The sequence below is a fragment of the Panthera onca genome, chromosome C1, assembly GCF_046562875.1.
Source record: "Panthera onca isolate mPanOnc1 chromosome C1, mPanOnc1 haplotype 2, whole genome shotgun sequence".
Taxonomy (NCBI): Eukaryota; Metazoa; Chordata; class Mammalia; order Carnivora; family Felidae; genus Panthera; species Panthera onca.
Window position 1 is genome coordinate 37,666,093 of NC_138346.1, and position 27,113 is coordinate 37,693,205.

The window sequence follows — 27,113 nt, forward strand, 5'->3', positions numbered from 1 at the left end:
AGTGTCTATTATAACAAGAGAGAAACTGAATGTGGGCACTAGAATGGTAAAATGTAGAACAGGGCCACCAAAAATTGTATACGACATATACTCAGGATATTTGTGTGCTTTTGCACACGTGGCACACACACTATGTAAACTGAGGACAATGGTTGAAAAGGGAGCTGAGGCAGTGGTCTGGAAACCTGTGCAACTTTATAAATTCCCCTGCGAATAGTCCCTAACTGTCTGAAAGGCAAAAGATAGGAATAGGGAAGATGGAAAAAATAAAGGTGGGCATTGGGCCTACTGAGAGGAAAGGTCAAAACCAAATTACCATTTAGTGCATGTAGGTGCCTGCCTTGTTCTGTGAAGACAGAATATCCTGGTAGGAAAGATGAGCCTGGGTAAGTTTAGGCCAGGGAGAATGAAACTCCCCAGAGATAGAAGGAGGAAGGAAGAGGACTAAATGGCAACCCATGAGAAAACGCAGCTGCCAAGAACCACAGAAGCACCCATCTTCCCAAGTGGCACACAGGCATCAAGTGGTGACATTGGACACCATGACTCTGGATGTGAAGTACAGACTTTGGGGTCACACAGATCAAAGTTTGCATCTAGTTCTGCGTCTCACTAGTGACTTATGCTACACTGAACAAATTGTTTAGCTTCTGTAATCCTGTTTTCACAGCTTAAGCCCAGCACCATGCTAAGGCACAGTCCCCACACTGAAGGAACACAATCTCATATGAAAAAAAAAAAAAAAGACATGGGAACAAATCATTATGCTATAGTGAGTCAGGGTGGGGACCATAGGGATGAAATTGTGTATAAGCTACAGACATTGCACTGAAAAGGAGATTATCTGGTTTTGATGAGATTTGGGGGTTGGAGTACATGGAGAGAAAGAAAAGAGCAGAAAAAGGTTCCCTGGAAAGGTAATAGATAACATATGCTAGATTTCAGCAAGGAGGAGGGGCTAGTTAGGTGACTGAGGAGGGAAAGAACCTTACTATCAGCAGGCACAGCATGTGAGAAGGCACAGAATCTGGAAACTGCCCGATGTGTGCCAGGAACCACAGAACCGTGGATGTGGAGATGTGAAAGTACAGAGCTAAGAAAAAGGCCCATCACAGAGGATCACCTATCCAGGCCAAGAATTTGGAATGACTTCCTATAGCTGACAGACATCAAAACATTTCTCTCATTCAACTCTACTTGGGCTATTAAAAAGGTTTGTTTATTCATTTGTTTTTCAATCCTCTTAAATTTTTCTTTTCTAAGCATTTTTTTTTCTGAATATTAAAAAATCTTAATTAAATTTTCTTTCACAAGAAGCTTGTATTCGACTTGAAAAGTGGATTGGATTATTATTTTCTCAACGTCTTCTCTTTCCATCATCTGGAGTTGACAAACTGAATCAAGTAAGTTTGATTGTTGAAACCAGTCAAAGTTAAGATCTAACTAAGATTGGGGTGCCTGAGTGGCTCAGGTGGTTAAGCGTCCAACTTTGGCTCAAGTCTTGCAGTTTGTGAGTTTGAGCCCCACGTCCGGCTCTGTGCTGACAGCACAGAGCCTGAACCTGCTTAGGATTCTGTGTGTGTTTCTCTCTGCCCCTGCCCTGCTTGTGTTCTGTCTGTCTCTCTCTCTCTCTCTCTCAAAAATAAGTAAATATTAGAAAAATAATTTCATTAAATAAAATAATAAAAATTTTTAAAAAAAGATCTAACTAAGATCAAGCTCAGCTACAAATGAAATTTTCCTCTTCTGAAATCCAGAACACTCTGGATTGTTGAGCTTCTCTACTGTGCTCCACTATCCAAAACAATGATGGGCTCACGAGGAGACTAGGCACGGCACATGGATCCTTTTGAAGTTACTGAAAACTTCTCTTAAGTGGAAACCTCACCAGGGAAAATCGCTGCGGTAGACAATGATCGTAATTAACATAAGTAATAAATACTTAAAAACACTCCCAAACCCTTCATGGAAAATAGAAGGCGAGAGATAGAAAAATACTTGGACTGGCAACTTCTTGGAGGCTCTAAGACAAATGCAGAGGGCACAGACACAAAGGAAATGGCACCCCCTAGAGTGCATAGTACACAGCTCACATGGTAGGATGTGGTAGCTCAGCCCAATGCAGGGATCAGATTGTCCAACTGTGTGTTGCAAGACAAGAAATGGCACTGCTGTAGAAATGTCTAATCAAAGAGCTACAGTAAGATCATTTTTGGTGTGTTGGTGTTTAACTTCAATGAAATTCACAGTCTCGTAATTAATTATCAAGGTCAGCTGTAGTTCAAGGTGTCCTGTGAACCCTTCCTGGGCGTCCTTGACAAAGGAGCCAAAGGAAATGACCTTCCCAGGAGCAGTTATTTAAAGAATAAGAACAGTGGTAATCACTCCACTATTTGCTCCCTCTCCCTCTGGCCGGGGAGGAAGTTTTAGGACAAAATTACACTTTCTGAGACAAACCCAATAATCTGTAAGTTAGTGGTTATTAAGTGAAGGATCCCAGAAATGACATAGTCTGAGTGACACAACTGCAATTTAGTAGCTAAGACAGTACTTTCCAGAATTCAGAAATGGAATTTCTACCCTAGCAGTGCTTATAATTATTATATTGTTGTACATTCATATGATTTTCCCAAGAACAACTGAGAATGGTTTTAATAACAAAAAATTCAGAGGAAGACATCGCTTTTCCAATGTTGTTATTGTATCTTCACGCATTATTGCAAAGCTTAGGATGAGTAGGGTTAATAAAGGAATTGTTTAATATAAGAGCCAGGGCTATGTTATAACATAGCACACAAGCACACACTATATATACATATAATTGTTCCTTTCAATGACATTCTTCCTCTCCCAGGCAAAAACGTATTATAGATAAAAGAGAACAGGAAGGAAGTTGCTGGCTTTTTTCCCTCTCTGGTTTCAGATTGCATGAAAACACTGTGGGCTGACTCAGAGAATACAATATACATTGTTAAGAATCTTTAGTCTCATTTATTCATATTTAATATTAGGACATAGTTACTATTAAAATACACTTTTCATACACAAGCATTTACATGCCAGCTTCATTTCTAGCAGCTTTGGATGTCAGTTTCTTAGTTGATATCAAATCCACAATAAACAAAAGAGCTGCTTCCTCACTATGTATAATAAGTGTAAAGAACCATCTGGAAGGTAAGGGAATGGAGGAAGTGGTGTGCAACCAGCCATGATTTCACCAGCAAATAAATTGTCTATAGCTCTCAACTGTCAATATGGCTATTGTATCAGATGTTCAAAATGTACTCACCCATGCAGTATGAAGGAATAAACTACTGATATAATAATGAACCACCAGGGAACACAAGTAATACTCTAAAACATTCAACCTTCCCTCTCTATATATTTATATAAGTATTTATTTTATTTATATAAAATATATATTTTTTTGCCTTAAAAAAAGGTGAAGTTCAATTAAATCTGGAGAAACAGAAAATTACAGTGCGACAAACCTGTATTTCTGACCCAAGGCAATCAGAATTAAGTGCTGAAACCCAGCCCAGAATTTTTGGGTAGCTGGTATATTTTAAAGGTCTATTAGAAATATATCTCTTAATGTATGTTGAAGAAAAAAAGCTCAACTTTCTGCAACTAAATTTGTCAGTAATTGATAAGGAACTTCTTGTTAGCCCAAGAGATTAATGCCTCTCAGGCAACAGGGTCCACAAATCAATTTTATTCTAGTTGTTCCATAATGCCAGCTGCTTAGTAGCAGACAGCTGGGAAATCTAGAATATTCTAGATGATTAAGGGCTACTACCTCTGAGAGATTTGGATTGCAATCTTTTTATCCTGGAATACACTGTAGAGCAATTTAAGAACTTTTCATCCCCGAATCCATTGACTCAAAAGTCCATTGAGAATAGTATTTTTTAAATAAATACTCAAAGAGTTTGGCTATTTTTAGAACACATCGCTTTGTCCTGGCAGATTTACAGACCAAATCATAAGAGGTTAGTGTATCTTCCTGCATGCCAAAGGATTCTCTTCAGCTAGAAAGAAACCTATGCTCTTGCTTGCCTCTGCAAGCAAGCGGCTTCTACCTAATGACTTGATAACCTTTCCATAAAATCATCTAATAATGCAAAAGTCTGGGACTCAGTTCTGTCTTCTCCTTCCAGAAGTTACTTTATTTCAAAGCATTAATATCATTATGATGATAATGATGAATGTTTCTTGACTTATTCAAATAGTTTTCTAAACAGTTATGTGTAAATTTTTTTATGAATCTAAACTTACTTTTAAGAATCCAAAGGGATTTCTTTTTCAAAAAAATCTATAGTTAATCTTTTCATAAAGCCATGAATTTTTCTTTAAAAGGAAAATTTTGTTTGTAATTATTCTGCTTTGGTGAATAGGTGCTTTGATTTATTATAAATGCTTAAAGTATCACAAATATATGGGGAGTAGTTAACAATACAAAACCACTTAACAAGGATTTGGACATAAGAAGGAAAAACAGGTTCCCCTCACCACCCACCCCCTCCCTGCTGGTCTGTTACTATGGGTATGTAATCTTATACATGATGTTTATTTGAGCACACTGGATCTACTTGAAATAAGAGAAGTCTAATTAAATTGGAAGATAACCACCTCTGGATTGAGAGAAATTTTCTTGCTGCCCATCATGTTCTTTTCAATATGGCTTTTAAAAAGTAACATTTAATATCATCATTCTTAACCTAACTTGTTCTTTACATGTTTACATTTACAGATATGTATATATGTGTGTGTGCATATATATACATATATATCTACAAACACATATAACATTTTAATATACATATTTACATATGTAGGTGTGTATGTTGATGATATTAAACTTTACCTGAGTCCTGTGCTCCTGGAAAACAGGGTCGTTAAGAAATCTCCCACCATTTAGTGTTTATTCCAGGAAATGGTTTACTGCAAACAACTACCATTCCCCATTATGAGTTAGATAAGACTCATAGGTGCCCTCCTTGTTTACTTATCCCAAGGTCAAACACAGACCCTCCAGATTCCCTTTCAGAAATGATTAGCTGAACTGTTTGTACCCCCTAACCAAACTGGACAAAATACCTACCTCCCTGACTTGGCCAAACTTTAATTAGGTTTCTCTATTTCCTTCAGGCCCCTGAACTTTACCCCTCCTGCAGCCTGAGCTGGCAGACAGCCCTTTAATAGCCTCTTAGGATCACATACCCAGCCACTCACTCTCCCATACCCAGTTCTTTCTAGCCTTGTTTGGTCTTCCCAGTAAAAAAAAAAAACAAAAACAAAAACAAAAAAACTCCTTTTTGCCTGATCTTTGAGAAGCTTACAGATTTTATGGAAGGAACATTCTCCCTATTTATTTGAAATGGTCCCCTTCCTCTTACTGCAATAATCCTTTCAAATAAAATCTCTCTTTACTTAAATCTGGATTTGTTTTTACTTGAAAATTTACACACCACACTTGCATACACATTCAGAGAAGTAAGCTCATGTTGCTCTGATGTGAATTAAGAATAAGGATATTAGACAGATGTATCCCAGCTTCTCCCTAGAGTAACATGAAAGAAAGAAGAGCTTGAGTCTGAAAAACTGAAAGGGCTATAAGAAACTAGAATGGGGGCATCTGGGTGGCTCAGTCTGTTGAGCGACTTTGGCTAAGGTCATGATCTCACAGTTTATGGGTTCGAGCCCTGGGTCCGGATCTGTGCTGACCGCTCAGAGCCTGGAGCCTGCTTCGGATTCTGCGTCTCCCTCTCTCTGCTGCTCCTCCACTTGCACAATGTCTCTCTCTCTCTCTCAAGAATAAATAAACATTAAAAAAATTTTAAAAAGAAACTAGAATGAAACACATTTGTTATCAATATTTTTTTCCCACTTACATCATTGTAGGCATCAAATTCACCTTAGCTAAAACTCACCCTAGACAAAGACTGTGTGTAAGAAACAAATTTTCTCCAAAGAAAGTTTGCCTGTGAGAAAAGTAACACCGTTCCAACCTCACAGGTTGGAACCAAGTCCTCTGGTTTATGAAGCATCTATTCATTAGGATCCTGCCACTTCTGAATTATTCAAAATCATTATAAAATGCAGCTTTCATCTGGAAAAAAAATGTACCTCTGAGAGACACTAAATTTAGTTCCACTGGAGATCAAGTAAAGTGGTCTGTGCTTCCATAATCATGTCAACAGCCTAGCTTTTATCTCTACTAAACTCCTGGGCAGCACAGCTGGGATGCAGCCACCCAAGGCAGAAATTTGGACACCATGGAATCAGCCTGCTTATTGCTAAGAAGCATTAGTATTCCATCTGAACTGTCCTATATTGTTGACAAGAGCTGTTTGAAATCATGGTTTACATTTGTGACTTTATTACTATAGATGCATTAATTAGACTCCTTTAAAAAATACTGCTCTTTGTAACACTAATACAGCAAATATTGTATACTATGTAATCCTCTCTCTGGTTTTCAGCTTTAAATAACAGAAAATTCTCAAAAACCAACCTTTCAACGTCCTCCTCTGCAACTACAAGCTGTCAAATAAATTTTATGGATACACATGAACATAGAATGTTGCTGCAGATTATTATTTTAGAAAATGAGTGATAAAAAAAAAGAAAAGAAAATGAGTGATTAAGTTCACTTAAAATTGACAATATGACTCATTGCCAGATTTGATATAATAACTAATTAGCTATGATGCTAATGAGTGGTAATTAAATGAGTGAGGCAGACATTTTAGAACTCCCAAGACCAAGTTGAGGAGATGTAGCATATCTTTATTTTGATTTGTTTTATTTTCACCATTATTTTCAGTTTGTTTTGGCAACCACACTCAAGAATCAAGATACAGGCAGAATTTTGGAATCAATGAAAAGCTAAAGATATTTACTTTCTGCTTAAATGGTACTTCCTCATGGAAGGCTTTCCTGACCTCTACTGTTAGGTCAAATCCCATAACACACTCTCATTATGCGATGCAACTTTTCCTTCATGGCACTTATCACAGTAAAAAATTTAATATGCAGTGTGTGATTATTAATGGGTGCCTCTCTCACCAGACTATCAGCTCCATGAGACCAGGGGACTGTGTTTTTCTTCACTAGTATATTCTCAGGTACAAAGCTTAGCACCCAGTAAGGGCACTGGATGGATGAATATGGCCTTACTGAACCAAAACAAAAATTACAGTTTGCTCATTTATGGATTACAAGACTTGTTTATGTTTTGCACTTTCTTATTTATAAAATTTTAAAGTGGAAATAAATTAAATCAACTTCTTGATATAGAATAAGAAGTCCTTTATTCTGCCCTAAGAAGCCAAAGAATAGCAAGGTTCTAAAAAAAATGTGCCTGAAATACCTTTTCAAATACCTAACCTGAGTATAAATGTATCAAACTTAGCCTATGAAATCCCAGGAATAGATGCTATGCCTTCTAAATGTATACTCTTCACTTCATAAGGTCTAATAATACTTCCTTTTATAAGTGAAGATAATGGTATTGATACATAATTAGAGTTGTTTCTTAGGACTAATCCATTCATTCTCTCTCACCTGCCACCTTCTTCCTGGTGATAAATGGCATGAATTGTAAGGCATCTGGTTGAAATTACAGGTGAGTCTGTGGCTTGGTAGGCTTAGTGAGACTAAACCAGCTACCACTAGAATCAGACATTCATTGTTGGCATCATCGCTATTCTGCCCTTCTCAACTGCAGTCACCGAATATTTCCAGCATGACAAATATCATAACTGCTTGCCAACATTCAAAAATTATTTTTAAAAATTTAATTGGCAAAAAAACTAAAAAATAAAGTGAAAAAAATTTAAATTAATATAGCCTAAAGAAGATAAAGAGTAGGCCGATACACAATATTCCTTTCATTAGCTATTAGGCACACTTAACCTAACGATACAAGAAATACTTTATGTTGTTAGGAACATTTTGAGCAGAGCCGGCTAGCTGGCTAGACAGATGAACAAATAGACAGGTATGTCTTGAGATAGTAATTACTTATGTGGTCCTTGCTATACAATTTGCTTTTTATTATAGAGCACTTTACTTATAGAGTTTAACAGCTATACCACATATTTCCAGAGTGGAATTCTGTGAATTATAAACTGAATTTAATTATCAGACCCTCTATAATGTTTTTTGAGTATTTTCACTGCAGGGCAGCCTCGCAAAATGAAAGAAAGGATAACATCATTCTGTTTGCAAAAATTCCCAACAGGAAGACAATGTGGTTAAGATGACAATACTACCAAAAGCAATCTACATACTCAAAGCAATCCCTATCAAAATCCCAATGATGTTTTTACACAAATAGAAAACTCCATCCTAAAATTCACATGGAATCCCAAGAGACCCTGAATAGCCAAAACAATATTGAAAAAGAAGAACAACGCTGGAAGACTCAAACTTCCTGATTTTAAAACTTACTACAAATCTACAGTAATCAAACAGTGTGATACAGGCATTAACTTAGACATACAGACCAATAGAATAGAAAAGACAGCCCAGAAATAAACCCTCGTGCATATGAACAAATTATTTTTGACAAGGATATTAAGACCATTCAGTGGGAAAAAGATAGTTTTTGCTGCAAACGGTGTTGGGAAAACTGGATATCCACATGTAAAAGAATTAAGTTGGACAGCTACCTAGCACCACATACAAAAATTAAATTAAAGTGGAAAAGACCTGAATGTAAGACCTAAAACTATAAAAGTCTTAACCAAAAAAACACAGAGCAAAGTTTGACAAGGTTGGATTTGGTAATGATTTCTTAGATATGACATCAAAGGCATAGACAACAAAAGAAAAAATAGACAAATTAGACTTCGTGAAATATTTTTATAAAGTTTATTTATTTTGAGAGTGAGAGAAGCAGTGGAGGGACAGAGAGAGAGGGAAACAAAGAGAACCCCAATCCCATGCTCTCAGTGCAGAGCCCAACGTGGGACTCAATCCCAGGAGCCATGAGATCATGACCTGAGCCAAAATAGACTTCATGAAAAATTTTAACTTTGTGCATCAAAATACAATATGTTAAAAGTAAAAAGCAACCCACAGAATGAGATAAAATATTTGCAAGTCATGTATGTGATAAAGGATTAACATCCCAAATATATAGAGAATTTCTAAAACTCAACAATGAAAAGAAAAAAAAGCAACAATCAAATTCAAAAATGGGCAAAGGATTTGAATACATATTTCTCCAAAAAAGATACACAGATGACCAATAATTACATGAAAAAATTTTTCAACACCATTAATCATTAGAAAAATACAAACCAAAAAAAAAAAAACCACAATGAGATACAACCTCACACTTTTTAGGATGGTTACTATCAGAAGAAGAAGAAGAAGAAGAAGAAGAAGAGGAGAAGGAGGAGGGGGAGGGGGAGGGGGAGGAGGGGGGAGGGGGAAGTAGAGGGGGAGGAGGAGAAAGGGGAAAAGAAGGGGAAGAGGAGGGGGGAGGGGAGGGGAGAGGAGGGGGTGAAGGACAAGAGGGGGACAGGAGAAGGAAAGAAATGAAAATAAGAAAGAAAAAAAAAGAGAGAAAGAAAAGAAATAAAATGGATGTGCATAAATTGGAACTCTTGTGCACTTCTGGTGGGATTGTAAAATGGTACAGCCAATGTGGAAAATAGTATGATGATTCCTCAAAAATATTAAACATAGATTTACTATATTATCCAACAATTCCACTTCTTTTCTTTTTTTTTGATGTTTTATTTATGTATGTGTGAAAGAGATAGACAGAGTGTGAGCAGGGAAGGGGCAGAGAGAGAGGGGGAGACACAGAATCTGAAGCAGGTTCAGGCTCTGAGCTGTCAGCACAGAGCCCGACGCAAGGCTCAAACTCATGAACCGTGAGATCATGACCTGAGCCAAAGTTGGATGCTCAACTGACTGTGCCACCCAGGCACCCCCCCCAACAATTTTCACTTCTGGGTATATACCCAAAAGAACTGAAATCAGGATCTCAAAGAGATATTTGTACATCCGTGTTTATAGCAGCATTATTCACAAAAGTTAAAACATGAAAGTGTCCAAGCATCCATCAACAGATGAATGGATAAGCAAACTGTAGTATTTATAGGACTTTCAGGGAAGATAGCAAAGCAGAAAGAGCCTAAGCTAGCTTTCTCCCATGGATACAACTAGATAACATTCACATCATGTAAATAACCAGAAAAAGACTTGAAGGCTGGCAGAACAAACTCTCCACAGCTAAATATAGAGAAGAAGCTGCATCAAAGAGGGTAGGAAGGGCAGAGATGTAGTCAGCAGCTAAATAGACCCCCAGGACTGTCTGCAGGAGGGAGGGAAGCCACAGGCACAGATAAGGGAGAGAAATAGACTCACACAGGGAAGCCCACACAGGATGATGAATAACATTTGCCTTTGAAAACCAGAGGGGCCAAATTTCACAAGTTCTTAGAATCAGTGGAACTTAAAACCTGGAACTTTAAAAATTAGCAGGATCATAGGAGAGTAGGGAGGGCAAGAGTCAACTGAGTCCCTGCCCTTAAAGAGATGGTACAATAAACAGCTCCATAGAGATATAGCATAGAAGCAGCACTTTGAAAAATGCCTGGGGTATATAAGAAGGAAATTTGTTTACTAATCTCAGAATGTGTGGTAGAGGAGCAGGGATGTTGGGAAAATTCTCCAGGAAGAAAGAAGCTGGCAATTTCCTTCCCCAACTATTTATGGAGCCAATACTCCCCACCTAACTTGTTAACAGTGCACCCTGCCCCTGCATTCCCCTGAAGACACACCCCCTCCAGCCAGGCTTTTGCTCCAGGTCTCCTCCCACAGCACACCAGCACAAACCTTGCTAACACTGCCTACCAGCATCTGTGTGCTTCTGCAGTTCCATCCCCTCCAATTTGCTTTTGGTCTGAACGCATCCAAAGCAGTGCCACAAGCCTGGTAGTCTATCAACACCCCCGACAGGTGCCAGCACCACTCTAATGTGACGCCTGCCCCAGGGAAAGGAAAAGATAACCACACTCACCAGTCAGACTTCAGCTTCAGCAGTGGGCTGGTGGCAGATATCTGGTCTGACTGCAGGTCACCTACCAACAAAAGATTCTCAGGTACAACACAGGGAAAGCACTACTGCATCCTTGGCAAGTGCCTATACTGACTATGCTCAAGCCCAAGGCAGTCCCAGACTGGCCTATTGACAACACAAGAACAAAATCCTGCCCATAACAGACAAAGAGAGCAATTGCAGATAACTGAAATGAAGGAGAAAGTGGCTCAGTCTGAACAGCAGGGTGCACACAACACACATAGAAGACAGCCCTGAAGTGCCTGGTTCTGGTTAACGGGGGACAGTGCAGGGCACTAAAGGACTTCTTCCTCATAAGACCACTACTTTTAAGAGCAGAAGATATGACTGACTCTCCTAACACAAAGAAACAGACACAGAGAGTTAGACAAAATGAGAAGACAAAGGAATAGGTCCCAAATGAAAGAACACAACAAAATCACAGAGACTTAAGCAAAATGCAGATAATAGCCTCATAGAGAATTTAAAGTAATGTTTATAAAGATACTCCCTGGACATGAAGAAAGAGTGGAGAATCTCAATGAGACCTTCAGCAAAGAAAGAGAAAGCATAAAAAAGAACCAATTAGAGATGAAGAACCCAATAACTGAAATTAAAAATGCACTAGATGGAATAGTAGATAAGAGGAGGCAGAAGAACAGATCAGTGAATTAGAACACAGAGAAATGGAAAGCAATCAAGATGAAAAGATACAAGAAAAAAATAATAATACAAAATGACAATAGACTTAGGGAACTCAGCGATACCCCCAAGCATAATAACATTTGCATTATGGGGATCCCAGAAAGCAAAGAGAGAGAAAAGAGGGAAGAAAGTTTATTTGAAAAAAAAAAATCACTGCTGAAAATTTCCCAAATCTGGGAAAGGGAACAGAAATCCAGATCCAGGAGGCATAGCAGCCCCCAACAAAATCAACCCAAGGAGGTTTACACCAAGACATACAGTAATTAAAATGGCAAAAAAAAAAAAATGATGATAAAAAGAGAATTTTAAAAATTCTCAAAAATTTTCGCCCAGCAAAAAAGGGGCGGCTGGGTGGCTCAGTAGGTTAAGATTCAACTTTGACTCAGGTTATGATCTCATGGTTTGTGAGTTTGAGTCCCGCATTGGGCTCTGTGCTGATGGCTCAGAGCCTGGATCCTGTTTCAGATTCTGTGTCTCCCTCTCTCTGCTCCTCCCCTCCTTGCTCTCTCTCTCTCTTTCTCTCAAAGATAAACGTTTAAAAAAAATTTTTAATAGCAAGAGAAACAGAAACAAAAACATTTCCATTCAAGGGAAACTTCATAAGGTGATAAACTGATTTTTCAGCAGATACTTTGCAGGCCAGAGGGAGTGACATGATATATTCAAAGTGCTGAAAGAAAAAAAACCTGCAGCGAATAATACTTTATTCAGCAGGGCCTTCATTCAGAATTGAAGCAGAGATAAAGAGTTTCCCAAACAAACAAAAATTAAAGGAATTAATGAAAACTAAACCAGACCCACAAGAAATGTTAAAGGGGAGTCTTCGAGTGGAATGGAAAGACCATAAGCAGGAGTAAGAAAAGTAGAAAGCACAAAAGCAGTAAAATTAAGTATATCTATACAAATAAGTCAAGGGTCTCACAAAATAAAAAGATGTAAAGTATGACACCATATTCTAAAATGTGAGGGGAAGAGTAAAGAATGGGCTCAAACTTAAGCAACCATCAACTTAATATATACTGCTATATGCAAAGATGTTATGGTAACCACAAATCAAAATCAATAATATATATGCAAAATTAAAGAAAAGAATCCAAATATATCACTAGAGAAAGCCAACTAACTGTGAGAGAAGAGAGCAAGAGAAGAAAGGAACAGAGAACTACAAAAACAACCATAAAACAAGTAACAAAATGGCAATAAGTACATGCCTATCAATAATTGCTTTGAACGTAAATAGACTAAATGCTCCAATAAAAATACAAAGGGTGACAGAATGTATAAAAAAGCAAGACCCAACTATATGCTGCCTACAAGAGACTCACTTGAAACTTCTTTAGATACATGCAGGTTGAAAATGAAGGGATGGAAAAGCATTTATCATATAAATACAGTGAGAGAAACTTGGGGTAGCAATACTTATATTGGACAAGACAGACTTTAAAACAAGAGCTGTAGCAAGAGACAAAGAAGGACACTATATAATCATAAAGGGAACAATCCAACAACATATAACAATTGTAAATATTTATGCAACCAACATGAAAGCATCCAAATACATAAAGCAGTTAATAACAAACATAAAGTAAGCAATGGATAGTAATACAATAATATTAATACAATATTAGGGGATTTTAACGTCCCACTTATGTCAATGGATAGATCATCCAACCAGAAAATCAACAAGGAAACAGGGACTTTGAATGACACATTGGACCAAATGGATCTAGCAGGTATTTTTAGAACATTCCATCCTAAAACAGTAAAATACACATTCATTTCAAGTACACATGGGAAATTCTTAAGAATAGATCACATATTAGGCCACAAAATAAGTCTCAACAAATTCAAAAAGATTGAAGTCATACCATGCATCTTTTTTGACCACATGCTATGGAACTAGAAATCATCCATAAGGATACAAACTGGAAGAGTACAAATACATGGAGATTAAATAATATGCTACTAAACAATGAATGACTCATGCAAGAAATCAAAGAGGAAATAAAAAAGTACAGGGAGACAAATGAACATGAATACACTATGGTCCAAAATCTTTAAGATGCAGCTAAAGTGATTCTAAGAGGGAAGTTTACAGCAATACAAGCCTACGTCAAGAAGAAAAATCTCAAATAAACAACCTAACCTTATACCAAAAGAAGGTAGAAAAAGAAAAACAAGCCAAATCCTAAACCAGTAGAAGGAAGAAAAAACATAAAGATATAAATGAAATAAAAGCTTAAAACAGGGGTGCCTGAGTGGCTCAGTCAGCTGATAATCTGACTGTTGATTTTGGCTCAGATTATGATCTCACAGTTCATGGGTTCAAGCCCCATGTTGGGCTCTGCAATTCAGCGTGGAGCCTGCTTGGGATTCTCTCTCTCCCTTTCTCTCTGCCCTTCTCCCACTGTATCTCTCTTTCTCACTCAAAATAAATAAACTTTTTTTTTAAATAAAAGAACCTGAAAATGACAATAGAATAGATTGATGAAACAAGGAGCTGGTTCTTTTAAGAGATCAGTAAAATTGATAAACCTTTAGCCAGAGTCATCAAAGAGAGAGAGAGAAAGGACTCAAAGTCATAAATGAAACAGGAGAAATGACAACCAACAAAAATATAACAGAAATACAAGAATTGAAGAGAACATTATAAGGAATTACATGCCAACAAATTGAACAAATTAGAAAAAGTGAATAAATTCCCAGAAACATCCAACCTCCCAAAACTGAGTCAGGAAGAAATGGAAAATTTGAAGAGACATGATCAGAACTGAAATTGAAACAGTAATAAAAAAAACTCCCAAATAACAAAAATCCAGAACCAATGGCTTCACAGGTGAATGATATGAAACATTTAAAGAGAATTGATACCTATTCTTTTCAAACTATTCCAAAAATAGAAGAGGAAAGAAAGCTTCCAAATCCATTCTATGAGGGCAGCATTATCCTGATACCAAAGCCAGGTAAAGACACTATGAAAAGAAGAAAAAGAAGAAGAGGAAGAAGAAGAAGAAGAAGAAGAAGAAGAAGAAGAAGAAGAAGAAGAAGAAGAAGGAGAAGGGGGAAGAGGAGGGGGATTAGGAGGAGGAGGGGGAGGGGGAGAAGGAGGAGAATGATGGGGAGGAGGACAGAGAGGGGGAGGGGGAAGAGGAGGAGGAGAAGAAGAAAAGAAAAGAAAAGAAAAGAAAAGAAAAAGAAAAAGAAAGAAAAGAAAAAAGAAAAGAAAAGTACAGGTCAATCTCATGAACATAGGTATAAAAATCCTCAGCAAAATATTAGCAAGCCAAATCCAACAATACCTTACAAATAATCATTCACCACAATCAAGTGGGATTTATTCCTGGGACACAAGAGTGGTTCAATATTTGCAAATCACTCAACATGATACATCACATCAATAAGAGAGAAGATAAAAACCATATGATCATTTCAATAAAAGCATAAAAAGCATCTGACAAAGTAGATCATCCATTCATAGTAAAACCCTCAACAAAGTAGATTTAGAGGGAATATACCTCAACATAGTAAAGGCCATATATGAAATACCCATAGGTAACATCATACCCAATGGTGAAAAACTGAGAGCTTTTCCCCTAAGATCAGAAAAGAAGATAAGGAGGTCCACTCTCACCACTTGCATTCAACATAGTACTGGACATCCTAGCCATAGCAATAAGACAAGAAAAATAAATAAAAGGCATCCAAATTGGTAAGGAAGAAGTAAAACTTTCACTGTTTATAGATGCCATGATATTATATACAGAAAACCCTAAAGATTCCACCAAAAAACTACTAAAATTGATAGAATTCAGTAATGTCATGGGATACAAAGTCAATAAACAGAAATAAATTGCATTTCTATAAGCTAATATGAAGTAGCAGAAAGAGAAATTAAGAAAAAAATCCCATTTACAATTGCATCAAAAAGAATTAAATGTCTAGGAATAAACTTAAGGAGGTGAAAGACCTGTACTCTGAAAACTATAAAACAATGATAAAAGAAATTGAAGACTCCACAAACAAATGGAAAGATACTCCATGCTCATGGACTAGAAGAACGAATACTGTTAAAATATTCACACTATCCAAAGCAATCTACAGATTTAATGCAATCTTTGTGAAAATACCAACAGCAATTTTCACAGAACTAAAACACATAATCCTAAAATTTGTACAGAACTACAAAAGACCCCGAATAGTCAAAGCAACTGAAAAAGAAAAACAAAACTGGAGGTATCACAATCCCAGATTTCAAGATATACTACAAATCTACAGTAATTTAAATAGTATGGTACCAGCACAAAAATAGACACAGATCAATGGGACAGAATAAAGGGCCCAGGAATAAACCCACAATTTATGTTCAATTAATCTTCAACAAAGAAGGCAACAATATGCAAAAGGAAAAAGATAATCTCTTTAACAAAAAAAGTATTGGGAAAACTGGACAGCAACATGCAAAAGAATGAAACTGGACCATTTTCTTATACCATACAGAAAAATAAACACAAAATGGATTAAGGACCTACATGTGAGATCTGAAATCATAAAAATCCTAGAAGAGAACAAAGGCAGTAATTTCTCTGACATTGACCATACCAACATTTTTTCTAGGTATGTCTTCTGAGGCAAGAGAAACAAAAGCAAAAATAAATTAGTGGGACTACATCAAAATAAAAAGCTTTTGCACAGCAAAGGAAACAATCAATAAAACTAAAGATCACCTGCTGAAAGGGAGAAGATATTTGCAAATGATATAGCCAATAAAAGGTTAGTATCCAGAGTATATAAAGAACTTACCCAACTCAACACACATACACGAAACAAATAATCCAATTAAAAATGAACAGAAGACATAAGCAGACATTTTTCCAAAGATACAAAAAGCCAACAGAGACATGAAAAGATACTCAACATCGCTGATCATCAGGGAAATACAAATCAAAACCATAATGAGATACCACTACCTCACACCTGTCAGAAAGGCTAAAATCAAAAACATGAGAAACAAGTTTTGGCAAGGATGTGTAGAAAAAGCAATGTTTGTGCCCTGTTGGTGGTAATGTAAATTGATGCAGCCACTGTGGAAAACAGTATGGAGTTTCCTCAAGAATTAAAAATGGAACTACCATATTATCCAATAATTCCACTTGTGGGCATTTACCCAAAGAGAATGAAAACACTAATTTGAAAAGATATGTGCACTCCTATGTTTATTGCAGCATTATTTACAATAACCAAGATACAGAAGCAGCCCAAGTGCTCATTAATAAAGAAGATATGGTACATACATAGAATGGAATATTACTTAGCCACCAAAAAGAATGAAATCTTGACATTTGCAACAACATGGATAGATCCAGAGAGTATAATGCTAAACAAAGTAAGTCATTCAGGGAAAGACAAATACCATATGATTTCACTCATATGTGGAATTTAAGAAACAAAACATATGAACAAAGGGAAAAAAAGAGACAAACCAAAAAACAGACTCTTAACTGTAGAGAACAAACTGATGATTAGGAGAGGTGGGTGTGGGATGGGTGAAATAGGTAAAGGGGATTAAAGAGTACATTTATCTTGATGAGCACTGAATAATGTATAGAATTATTGAATCATTATATTGTACACCTGAAACTAATACAACACTGTGTGTTAACTATACTGGAATGAAAATAAAAATAAAATAAAACAAATAAAAATAAACATACAAATAAATGTAAAACACACATACAAAATGTATACAACAGAACATTATTTAGCTGTATAAAAGAATTTATTACAACATCGCTGAACCTTAAGGACATTATGCAAAGTGAAATAAGTCAGTCAAAAAAGGACAAATAGTGTATGATCACACTTATATGAGATACTTATATGACTACTTAGAGTAGTCAAAAATCATAGAAACATAAAATCAAACAGTGGTTGTCAGGGGCTGGGGAGGGAGAGGAATGGAGAGTTATTGTTTAATAGATCCTGAGTTTCAGGTTTACAAGAGAAAAGAGTCGGGATGGATGTTGGTGATGGTCGCACAACACTATGAATGCATTTTCATACCACTGAACTGTTCATTTAAAAATGGTTAGGATGGCAAAATTTATGTTCTATGTATTTTAGCACAATAAAAAAAAAAAACTTTGGAAAACAAAAATTCCCAACAAGATGGTAAGAATAGATCATCTTATTTGTAAAGCGCAATCAGGAAGGGAAAATATAGCAGTGGGAGAGATTACAGTGAGAAATTGTGAAGTAAGAATAGAAATGGAGTGTAATTAGGGTCTCATAGTCTCATACGTTAAAAATAAAACAAAGGAGGAGGAGTAAGATATAAAAGAGAGGGTATATAAGTAGAGAGATTTACACTATTGATAAGTTTAGTGACAAAGGATCAGTGTGTTTAAGCAATGTAATGTAGTTCAGCACAGAAAAAGATTGAAAATACTATATAGTCATAAAATGTGAAGACCTAGGACTCTAGCTATCATAAAACCTGATCCCATCTTTAGGTGAGAAAATCTAGCCCCAGAGAAGATAATCTAATGTTTAAAAATTATATTAGTTGAAGATTTTTAAACTCATGTCCAACTTCCTATACGTCAAAACTCTCAGATAATCAATTTTAAGATAAAATAGACAGGAACTCACAGCCCCAAATCTTGTTATTTTGTATGTATTACTGGAAAATATTTTCCTTAGACTTAACAGAATTAAAAGCTTTATTGAAAACTCTTTGTAAGTCCACATCTCAAGATTAATGACTTACAGCCTCTTCAATATTCCTGTCAGGCTCCTTTCTTCTCAGTGAAGCCTGAGGAGTCCTTACCTATAAGGACTTCACCCTCATTTCCAAATCATCTCAGGTTTGCTATTCAAAGGAAGAAGATTCCAGGACTTTTGCTCTAATGGCTTAGGTGATAAAGGACAGAGTGAACATCTGAGAGATAGAGTTGAGGGTGTAGAGGAGTGGGCTGAGGAAGGAATATGAATAGGATTATAGCCTTTGCAAAGCTCTTGCTGGAGGCACTTCCTCTACCTCATCAAGTTGTGGAGGCTGGCAACATCTAGACTGAAAGCGAGTGAACAGTAACCTGGTCCAAGAGAAACAGGAGGAGGCTGGCTGGGTTCTCAGGGTGGGTCCAGGGTCAGGCCCTCTGCTTTGGTATTTTTGTCATTTTGTTTTCCTTTCCTAATTTCAGTGGTATCTGTCCAAGTGTTCAATTACATCTGGGGAGCTAATTCACGTGCTATCCAAACTCATAGGAGATGCACTGGTAATGAAGGAAGTTAACTGACACATTTACAAAAACAAATGCAACCTCCAGGCAGATAGGACTAGTTTTGTCACTTGGTCAATCCATTCTGTCTCCACCAGAAAAGTATGCCTGGGAAGCCAAACTGACAACAGAGTTGCTTGGTGAGTATAATGTCAGAACAAGGAGAATTGGTGGTCTAAAGCTACACGCTTTCAATGTACCTTTCTGCACTGTGGGAATATACTGCCAAGGTGATTGGAATTCTCATGTTATGTGGACAGGACACTTACTCTCTATAAGATAATAGACATAAAGCACTTAGTACAATACTTGATATATAGAAAGCACTCAGTTAATATATCATTATTATGGTACTATTAATATTCCAACAATATAGCATAGTGGGCTGACAGCATGGGCTCTGGATTTAGATTCTTGCTCCCTCACTCAGTACCTGTACGCCAATGGGAATGTTACTTAACCTCTCAAGCCTCAGTTTTCTTATCTACAAAATGGGTGTAGTACCACTAACTTCACAGCATTACCCTTAAAATGACTTAAGATGTTGTGTGAAAATCACTTACCTGCTTATTATAAGCAGTGAATGCTAATTACTAATAATAAAAATAACAATTGGGGCGCCTGGGTGGCGCAGTCGGTTAAGCATCCGACTTCAGCCAGGTCACGATCTCGCGGTCCGTGAGTTCGAGCCCCGCGTCAGGCTCTGGGCTGATGGCTCGGAGCCTGGAGCCTGTTTCCGATTCTGTGTCTCCCTCTCTCTCTGACCCTCCCCCGTTCATGCTCTGTCTCTCTCTGTCCCAAAAATAAATAAAAAACGTTGAAAAAAAAAATTTAAAAAAAATAAAAATAAAAAAAAAATAACAATTATACAGCACTTTTTATATGCCATACACCACTTTATATATCTTAATTCACTTACGTGGTGTTTAAATGGGGTGTTTAAATCAGATGGGGGCCTCAAAATGTGGGATGGTGATTGAGTGGAAGCTGGTGATGCGGAAGGTAAAAGGATTCACCTGAAGCAAAACAAAGGCGATAGAAGTTTATTGAATACAACACAAGGGAATGGCAGGCAGGACAGCAAAGGAGAGGCAGTGGGTGGGGTTCGGTTTTAAAGGGAGAAGAGGAAGAGGTATGGCGATATATGGAATTCTCCCTTTTTTGGTAGCTGTGCCTAGTTGTAAGTAGCCCATTGGTCAGTTAGGGCCTGTGGATATACTGAGGTGGGTCACCTGATGGCCAGTCTGTATTCAGCCAGGGGAACACTGTGGGCCCTTTCTACATTCCATTGCTCAAGGCTGTTTGCCTAAAAATGGCCTCTACAATTTAGTCCTCATATAATCCTATGAAGTGGGTGTAATTGAGGAACCTCATTATATTCACCAAAATCTGTTCCCTTTCCTTGAGGAAGTATACACTTGCCCCACTCCACTGAATTCAGATCTGACCATGTGGCTTGTTTTGGCCATTCAAATATAAATAGAAGGAAACTATGATTCCATGTGTCATATGGCAGACCTATGACAGAAGTGAACATATGGCAGAAGTGTTTAAAACCAATTTGTGCTTTTCCCTACCTCTAGGATTGTAGAAGTATTAGATACAGTTCCTATTAGCCTGTGTTCCTAAAATATACTTGCTGTGTATGTCTTGTGATGGACATACAGTAGAGGCAAGAAACAAGCTATTGTTTTAAGTCACTGAGATTTTCACATTTTTGTTACCACAGCACAATCTAGCATATCCCAATTGACTCAGAAGCACAGAGACAAAAGGAAGTTTTTCCAAGGACACACAGGTAGAAAGTGTCTGGCTTCAGAGTCTGTACTCTTGACTCCTTTGCTTTAGGTTATTTAACAATTGATAGTATTATCAATATGAAGAATAGTTTATTATTAATGCATCGTTGTCACTGGGAGTCTGTTTCTAGACTTCATAAACTGTCATTCTTTTCTCAAAGAGTTGCCTCAGGAGGAAAGCTAGCCTTTCTCTAGCTTCTACTACAAGAGCCAACAGCTACCAGAAACACCATTGGAGAGGTTCTCAATAGACAACATAGAGGACACTGGACATGTCCCTTCTTGATATAACCTCAGAGAAGCCTCCAGGATATATGGTCACTATGGATACCAGAAGAGGCTGATTTGATACACATACACACACATACACACACACACACACATACAGAGTCACAAAGAATGATTTTAAGTGGTCATTTGGTTGAGGGTGACTCCATTCTTGCTATCATTCAGTCTTTCAGAGATGGATACCTCTCATACTTCTCTTCTCAATAACCCATCATCTTATTTCCTTTCTCCTGTCTCTCAACAATGAGCAAAGCCTTCAAGTGGTTTTGCAGGCTCTGTTAGAAAGTGTATTACCGCACTGACATCCACTTAATTGCCCTTATTCAGCAATATTTCCCAGAGATGTGACAGCCTGAAATTTGGGACCTGAATAAGAGAATCTGCCTGCATTAGAAACACAAGTACCCAAGGAGAAGTGAAAAGCTCCAGCCTCTGCTCTTCCCAAGAAAAATGAAAATGTTGCCAAGAAAAAGCAGAAGAAGTAAAGGCTTAAACAATAATAAAAAGCCAACAAGTCAGGCAGAAAAGATTGGTCATACCTACTGAATATAAATCTATAAAAAAGAACTGTTTTTTTATTTTTATTTTAGACAGAGAGAGAGAGAGATAGGAAATCTCAAGCAGTCTCCATGCTCAGTGCAGAGCCCAACACGGGCTCAATCCCATGACCCTGGGAGAAATCATGACCTGAGCTGAAATCAAGAGTCAGGTACTCAACCAACTGAGCCACCCAGATGCTCCAACTGGATTTTTTTGTGTGGCACACACTGGAATGCATTAAATTACAAGCTGTAAATCTATGTAGGGAAAGTATAAATACATATCAATTAATAGAAGTGCTCGGGGCGCCTGGGTGGCGCAGTCGGTTAAGCGTCCGACTTCAGCCAGGTCACGATCTCGCGGTCCGTGAGTTCGAGCCCCGCATCAGGCTCTGGGCTGATGGCTCGGAGCCTGGAGCCTGTTTCCGATTCTGTGTCTCCCTCTCTCTCTGCCCCTCCCCCGTTCATGCTCTGTCTCTCTCTGTCCCAAAAATAAATAAAAAACGTTGAAAAAAAAAATTAAAAAAAAAAAAAAAAATAGAAGTGCTCATTGATGAAGTAATTGTTCATCATAATTTATTTAATACATGTCATTCAACTAGTAATCAATGAAATTTATGAACAATAAGAAGTCAGCCACTTCCTAATATTTTTATTCCTTTTTAAGCTCTAGTGACCACCTAACTTCATAATTTTTCCTTTACAATAAAATGTTTACTAGTTATATTTTTTGAATATTATTTTTTATATATTTCTACTTGACACATGTCTAGCCTGGTAAAATTGATTTTTTCATCAAACTTTTAAAAATGTAAAGATAATTGAATTTAGTTCCTTAAAATGCCTAACAGGCCAAGTTAGAAAAATATATACTGGGAAAGCTCACTAAAATGCTACTCAAGGGTTCTTTCTAATTTCAGTTTTACAGGTGTGACTGCCTTACAATGAAGTTCTTTTTATACTTGAGGAGTCAAGACACTCTGGATGGAGTCCAAGACTTTAAATGGATTCCACATAATAACACATTGTGTTTTCTCAGACATATAGTATAAATTCATATCTCTCTTCCAAAAGAACTTCAAAACTCTCATGAGTGAAACACTTCAAAAATTAATAACAATTTACTACAATAGGTTAACTAAGCCAGTGAAATTGTAGCATCTCTTTCTGGAAGACTTAAAGAACAGGGAAAATTCCATTGTAAGATTTTAATATTATGTTAATAACCAAATAACACTCATTTCTGAAGGATAGCATGGAGAAAAGACAGATGGAAGTAACTCTTAATGTCTGATGGTAGGATGAGATGCAACTATCTTGGTCCAATGATTATCTAGAAAATATACTGAAGACTGAGTCATTGAGACATGTATCATCACATCACCCCAAATAAATATAACGGCTATATATAGAATTTGATTCTGTGCTCAGCAGTGAAAGAGAAAGAAATGGATAGGAGGAAAATATTATAGTCGGCTATTGGCATATGGCCAAAGTGTGGGGAAATGCAAATGATATGCTAAGCAACTCCCTACTCTGGACCCATGTATGGTACTAAAATATGAATGGAAGGAAAAAAAAAACATGGATTGTTTCCAGGACCATCTTGACTTCAGCTTTCTTGCTGGATCCTAAGTCCTCATCTCTGGCTTGGAAAGTGTAGACACTAAGTATAATTCATATTCATTTTATTATAGAGCTATTTATCTTTGTCTCTGCCAATTTTTCTCTAGCTTCTCCTTCATTTATTAATATCGTATCAATGTAATACTGAATTTCAGAAAACATAAACTAAAGAATTACTTTTTTAGTCTCAGCTCAATTTACTTTAAAGCCAATGCTCCTTTCCACCACTCCTTGGTCCCAACAACCTTTTTCCTAGACGTACATTTCTCATTTTTTTTCAGCTTCTCCCCTCCTTGTTGGAAAGTACATTGGAATTAAATATTTTTAGCTTCACGAACCCATATATTCAACCAATATTCATCAATCCCCACTCCCTTCCTCTAGTTAGTAGAGAGTACTTATATAAATTGCATGTAAGGAAACTTTTTCTGTTGGCAATGCACAACTTTATAGCAGGCCCTGCCATATTCTACCTATTCACTGTTTATGTCTCAAAAGTTTGGTTACTGCTTATTCAACCAGTTGTAAGGAATGTAAACTGAATCTAGAAAACTAAGAAAAAGGAGATTTATTGGAAGACTTTAGAAGCTTGGAAAATCAACAGGAAGGCTGGAGAACAAAGCAGGAATTAAGAGTTTCACATTCAAGACACAAGAAATAAAGGGAGGGGGGTGCCTGGGTGGCTTAGTCAGTTAAGCATCTGACTCTTGACTTGCTCAGGTCATGATCTTGTGGTTCTGGAGACTGAGCCCTGCATCGGGCTCTGCACTGACAGCACGGAGACTGCTGGGATTTTCTTTCTCTCTCTCTGCCCTTCCCCTGCTTCCTCTCTCTCTCTTTCTCTCTCTCTCTCGCTCTTGCTCTCTCTCTCTCTCAAGATAAATAAATAAGCATTTAAAAAGAAAAAAAGAAAGGGAGAGTCTTAGAGAGGAGGATCTTCTCAGAGAGGCATCATTGAACTAAACAGTCTCCAAAAGAGCCTAGTCTCTGTCCCTCAGCTAAAAATTCAAACTCCAAGAAGGTCATTTGTTCAGCACTGTGGAAAGAGCACCTGACTAACAAGCCCACCAAATACCATGAAGGAAAGGAAATATTAAAAGTTTGGAAAAATTCACTATTCTTGTTTAAGTTCCTAGCATTCAAGCTGAAATGCTAGCAGCTAGTACATTAGCTACAATAGTAGAATATTGGTCATGTTTCAAAAGATCTGTCTTAGAATGGCATGTATAGTATTTGCCCAGCCCGATCTAGCAACCAGCCCCTGTCACTAAACCAAAGAAACACAGAACAGTGAATGGGCTTAAGTCACAGATTAATACAGAAATAAGAAATCTCAATTTAAAAATTAATTATTAAAAGACTTCTAAATAAAATAAGAAACAACAAACTTGTTCCTCCAATGTCATCTTCACGTGGCAAAAGTAATAGCATACACACACACACACACACACACACACACACACACACACACACATATATATATATATATACATATAACTATGTATATTATTATTACTTTATATATGCACATGTGTGTATACAGTGTTTAGTTTTATGCACTGTGACTTAGACATTTTGTATATATTACTTCATTTAATTCTCACAAAACCCTGAGTATTAATATTATTGTCACTCTAGGGGCATGTAGGAGGCTCAGTTTGTTGAGCATCTGACTCTTGGTTTCAGCTCAGGTCATGATCTCATGGTTCAGTTCATGGGATCAAGCCCCACATCGGGCTCTGAGCTGACACCTTGGAACCTGTTTGGTATTTTCTCTCTCCTTCTTTCTCTCTCTGCCCTTCCCCAACTTGCATGCACATGCTCTCTCTCAAAATAAATAAACTTTCAAAATATATATATTATTGTCACTCTAATATTTATTGTCAGCCCTCAGAAGGATCATACAATTTGGTTAAAGCCTCACAGCTATCAGGCAATGTGCACACAGAGCCTGCCTCACCCTTGCACTAGGCTGCCTAGACTCAGTCACATGGATTGAGTTTTATGGGGAGCAGAAGGACAGTGTAGTATAGACCCACAGACATGAGTCGAAATCTCAGCTTTGCCATTTACTAGATGAAGGCAAGAAGCTTAAACCTTGCTAAGCCTCAATGTCCTCATCTGTGAGATGGATAGATGCATACCAGGGTCAGCAAGAGTTGCTGCAAGGGCACACCTTAGCTGTGAGCGCCTGTCACATATTAAGTACTGAATAATTGATGGCCATTATTGGTTATATGTCTGTCTCCCTTGGTACACCAGTCCTGGAGGCCCAGGTATTACTCTTCTGATATTTGTATCCATAGCCTCTTTCTCAGTGACTGGCACATTAACAAGACCACATAAATATCTGATCAGAAAGTGTTTGAGTCAGGGTTCACGCTGACATGTTGTCTTCTAATATTATAAAATAAGTCTCTCTTCATATTAACGCTATAGCTCTTCCCTGCTCATTAAGCAAATGATGCCTATTTTCCCTCATCCCACCTCCTGCCTCCAGACTGTTAACTCATGAGGTCAAGGTCTGTGCCTCTTTCGCTCTCCATGGACCCTCAATACCTAGCATAAAGTCCAGTACATAGTAGGAGGTTAGCAAATATTTGTGAACTGAATTTTTAAGAAACATTTGTAACATGTCTTACAGTTCACCTGGCACCTCCTCATAAACATATCTCTTTGGCACCAAGCTGCCGTTCAAACTCCACTTCCATTGTTTGTTAGTGGAGTGACCTTCGGTAATATACCTAAGCTTTTAATGCCTCGGTTTTCTCGCCTCTAAAATGAGAATAATAGTAGTATTGGGTTGTTGTGCATATTAAAATGTTAGTTTATTAAAGCTTGTAAAACAGTATATGACATATAGTAGATGTTCTTTATACATTGGCAATGATTAATTTTTTAATTAATCACGTTTGTGGCTATTTTCTTCTCAACACACTGTCAGGAATAAATTATTCCAACTGCCTAAATCATCTGTCCTTTCACATAAGAAAATATGAAAAGTGGCATCTTTACTTCAAACTCCTAAAATTAATTTTCAGCAGAGCAAATCATAATCTCAAGAAACTGACTTCCAAAGCTATTTGCAAAAATAAATATATTTATAGAAACTGTTCTTAAAATAAAATAATCCTAAATGGTTCCAGATATTCTGAGGTTTAAAGCTCTTCCAAATCACTTGTGCTGGATCCTTCTCCCACAACATTTGGCATTATTCTTGCCACAGACAAGAACAGTTATATTGACATGAACAGCAGAGTCCATGTGAGTAAAAACACACAAGCACAACCACCAGGCAGTGGAATTAGGTCGTTCTGTCCTCTGTCTCCACCACAAACCTCGTTTGTCCTATTAGGGCAAAAAGTATGTCAATCTCCCCATCACTTAGAGCATGAACCTGGTGATTTAGGCCACATATTACTTAAAAATTCAAATCACTGCATTTAACCACCGATGTTTCTCTAGACTTTGGAGACATGAGGAGAAGAATAATAAAGGCAAAGAAGGTCCCTGGGAATTTCATTTACCTTCAATACTGTAATGTTCCAGGCAAAACTCTCAGTCGCCTTGTTGAGTTTTCTTCCTTTCAAGCCTTCTTTCGCCCCTAGATTATGAAGTTCCTCGTGAAATTCCATCCCTTTGAAAAGAGAACATGTAAGAATTCTTAGTATGATGCTATTTCAGAAAAACATTTTATTATGAAAAATGTTATTATTTCCCATGCCTGCCCTTCTCTTATAATTTTGAAACCCCTGAATTGAATGTTCCTCCTCATTCTGTTCATCCCCACCAATGG

The 27,113-nt window shown here is 37.3% G+C and overlaps 1 protein-coding gene across 2 annotated transcripts in view; it reads right to left on the reverse strand.

Annotated features, from left to right (window-relative positions):
• The window catches only part of PLCL1 (phospholipase C like 1 (inactive)), a 333,051-nt gene that overhangs the window by 25,402 nt on the left and 280,536 nt on the right, over nt 1–27,113 (reverse strand). For both annotated transcript variants that reach the window (XM_060622790.3, XM_060622791.3), the window contains exon 5: nt 26,845–26,954. In XM_060622790.3, the coding sequence (XP_060478773.2) occupies nt 26,845–26,954 (110 nt within the window). The remainder of the gene's footprint in view (nt 1–26,844; nt 26,955–27,113) is intronic.